Below are 3,762 nucleotides of genomic sequence, written 5' to 3'. Positions count from 1 at the left end.
ACTTTCTATTCTTGTTAACAAGTCTAGAATTGAACTGGACATAAACAAGGTCATTTTACCTTTCTGAATCAAGCCTGTTCCTTTTTTTGGTATAGATCTAACAATAAGAAAAAATATTTATAAAAAGTCCAGAAAGTATGTTTAAAGTGTTAAGAACCAATATAATAATTATAAATTTTATTTAAACAACGAACCCCTTCAAAAGCACTCCAGTTCCTTTCACATCCTGATGAGCTTGTAGTGAGTGCGAGTATTTTCATGGCCATTTTACGTAAATTTGGTATCTCAGATCCATAGTTAGACCACCATGCAACTATAATTTAAAACATGTGCAAATTTAATAAACTAATAATGAATGAGCAAGGAAAATAATTCGATTTGATTACCGGGATTAAAATGTTCATCATTCTTGATTCTCCCTGAGACAACTAATTTCTTTGAGAAAATGCCTTCCATTTTCTTATACTTATGCAGCTTAACATTAGTCACCAGATTTTGAGTTTGGAAATCATCCGGAAAGAAGGCCTCGACACAAGTCAGTAAGGCTCCCATACAATTAGGATCCATCTTCACTTCATCATCTCTATAATAATAATAGGGATTCAAAAGATAATCAGTTAAGTGTAAAGGGCTATCGAGTCGATCCTTGATTCTCGAGTCAATGATATACATAATAGGATTATAGATTTCCCTTACATCTTTACAAATTTTGATTACTTCTTTTTTAGTATCTTTAAACTCACCGTACATAAAACCCATTGAAGGTTTCAAATCACCATCCACAAGTCTTAGCAGCTTAACCAAAGGCTTAAATAGGTCCACACAAAAAGACAGATTTGTCCAGAAAGACCGACTTACAATCGTACTATATGTTTCTATCCCCTTTGGTTGAGTAGACCACTTACAATCACTCCATTCATCCTCTTGTTCTTTCATTGATTCTTTAGTATTTTTAACTGCTTGTTTTAACAGAGGCTCTCTCAATTGGCATTGAGTTGCTGGTATATATTCCGGACCAAACTGCCCAACAGCTTCAACGAATCTACGAAAACTATCATTGTTGATCGCATTAAATGGAATTCCTGATTTGTATACCCAACGAGCCAAATAAGTGTGCACCTCACTTGTCCTGCTCTTAAACAAACTTGCATTGATATATTGTTGTTTTTTCTTATCAGCTGTAGATATCCCTCTTGCGAACTGATCAATTGGACCAACCGTTCGTGCTTGCTTACTAACACCATCAATCTCAACACAATCATCAACCTCATTGTTAATGTCAGTGATATTAACTTCCTTCCTGTTTTCTTCAAAGGTCTTTCTTTTATTTTCTTTACTGAGTTTAACATCATCTAGTGCCTTTTTGCACTTCATTTTATCTATTGGAGTAGACTTTTCACATGATGACACGTTGCCTTTAATATTAGCTACATGTTGCTTTAGGCGAAATATTCCTCCAGCGACTATTTTTTTTACACAACTTACATCTCACCTTTTGATTATTTCCAGACTCTACCATTTCACCATATTCCCATCCCATATCCACGGAGTTGACCTTTAACGTATCGTTTGAAGCGCTTTGGGTACCATCAGGTGGATGATTTTGCATTCTGTAGAAAAAACTAGACCATAGTTTAGGTGAAATCAGTTTCAATTGCAGTAAAGTTAATTGATTAAATATATCTGAAACATTAATAATATGATTCATTATCTACCAACGCCAAAGTTTCTATCAGCCTTCTACCACAACAACAGATATCTAAAGGCAGCAAAATACCATATAACTTTTGTTTGCTCCATCTGAGTTTACACAGATGACGAAATCTACAAAGGAAGGCGTACATATCTGATGCAATATGAAGGTGTGAATTGATGCACAAATTATTGGTGCTCAACCTATATATAATATATGTACCTAGCACTTTCACCTTTCGTCTTCGAAGTCCTTTGTCAAGTTTTATTTTAAATGGTTTACATAAATTCATGACTACCTATTCAACAAAATCTTTTATTCGCTTACCATAATTCAAATGAAGTTGATGTCTGCCTAACGATGTATCTTCTCACATCATGTACTTCACATAATTTATAGAACTAATGAACCCCCAAAACTAATGAAACCCAAATCTAAGAAAAACTAATGAACCCCCAAAACTTTAAATAGAATGGGTGAAATAGAATTATAGAACAAGAACAAGAACTATAAAATTAGAACTCAAATCATGACAAAAGAAATTGAAATCCACTTACCTTGATCTTAGCTTCAATGAAACTCAGCAAGCGGTTTATGGGTTTAGAACTGATCACTTTTCTATCCTTCTTCGTTGTGAGCTCTAGAATCAATTATTGGTACTGAATTTGCACCGTCTGTTTTTGCTTTAGTTAACCCGATTTTTCGGGTCAAACCCGAGTTTTGACCCGTTTTTATCTAAACCGGTTAATAGGCCGATCCAGTCCAATAAGATCGTAGCTGCCAGATTTGCCGATTTCTCGGCCGATATATCGGCTAAGCGGGCGATTTCTGAAACACTGCTTGCACGCAAATAATGGAAAGTATTACTCCCTGCATCTCATATTATTTGTCCTGTTTTGACTAGTCAACAGTCAAATTATTTAAATCTCGACCGTAAATTACATATATAATATAAATAAATAATTTTTAAAACTAGTATTATTAGAAAATATATCCAATTCTGTTTAAAATTTATTTTTTATTTTTTAAAAATAATACATAAAATTGCCCTAATTATCGGTCAAAACTGGGTTAATTTGACCATATATTAGTTAAAATAAGACGCATACTATGAGAGATGGAGGGAATATTATGGTCAAATAAAATGAATGGTAGCTAGGGGTTGCGTATGGTAGGAAGAAAGGCTACATAAAACGACAGTTGAAGAGTGCAGATAGAGCTGGCCACTCGGGCGGTCCGTGCGGTTCGAGCCGGGCCAATCACGGGTTGAACACTCGAAACATCAACACTGAACCGGCACAAAGGAGTAACAAGCCGGGCCCGGGCCGAATTTGAACCGGGAGATGGTAACTCGTAACCGACACTAAATTCGCGAGCTCATGCGAGCCGCGCGGACTTAACAGTGGGCTTGCATTAATTTTTTTTAAAAAAATTGGCTTAAATGACACCGACTTGCATGTCCTGTTTACAGGCGGAGTAATTACTTTTCAATTTAGGTAGCATTAGCTTATTTAATACTATACACATATTTAATAATAAAAATAACAAAAGAATACATATTTAATATATGTAATAAAATAATATCAACAAAATACTAATAATAATAATAGTGATAGTAATAGTAATAAGAATAATAATAATTACAAGATTATATACATATTATCGAAATATTATTAATAGAATTATAAGAATAATAATGACAAAATAAAAATATAATAATAACAATAATGCAAATATAAGAATTAGAAAAATTTAAAATATAAGTAACTTAACTAAATAAACTAGAAAAAAATACAATCAAATAACAGGGGAGGGCAGCATACAGAGTAACAGAGGTGATGGTTGTTAGTATGTGCGGGCCGGTCCGGGCTACGCGGTTCGTGCGGGCCGGATACGGTCCCGGGTTTTTAATTTCATATTCGTAACCGGCACTCTAGTTTGAACGAATTGTGCGGGTTTGAACCGATCCAATTCGGGTCGAATAAAATCGGGTTTCCGTACGTGCCGGTGCCGAATGAGAGGTTCAAACCCGCCCGATTGGCCACCTCTGAGTGCAGATAATACACGTT

General features: G+C 34.9%; 1 protein-coding gene across 1 annotated transcript; it reads right to left on the bottom strand.

The window, feature by feature from the left end:
* Positions 1 to 315: 315 nt before the first annotated feature.
* Positions 316 to 2,526, bottom strand: LOC141678175 (uncharacterized). Its single transcript, XM_074484426.1, has 2 exons — positions 2,251 to 2,526; positions 316 to 1,610 (listed from the first exon to the last, which is right to left on the bottom strand). Exon 2 carries the CDS (start codon positions 1,372 to 1,374, stop codon positions 346 to 348), a length of 1,029 nt encoding a protein of 342 aa, XP_074340527.1. The 5' UTR covers positions 1,375 to 1,610; positions 2,251 to 2,526; the 3' UTR covers positions 316 to 345.
* Positions 2,527 to 3,762: the final 1,236 nt, after the last annotated feature.

Source organism: Apium graveolens, chromosome 8 (genome assembly GCF_009905375.1).
Source record: "Apium graveolens cultivar Ventura chromosome 8, ASM990537v1, whole genome shotgun sequence".
Taxonomy (NCBI): Eukaryota; Viridiplantae; Streptophyta; class Magnoliopsida; order Apiales; family Apiaceae; genus Apium; species Apium graveolens.
Note: the sequence above shows the minus strand (reverse complement) of the source record. Positions and strands in the feature narration are given on the sequence as shown.

Excerpts from the sequence above, each read along its gene's own strand:
- LOC141678175 (XM_074484426.1), bottom strand. The coding sequence starts at position 1,374 with ATGAAGTGCAAAAAGGCACTAGATGATGTTAAACTCAGTAAAGAAAAT.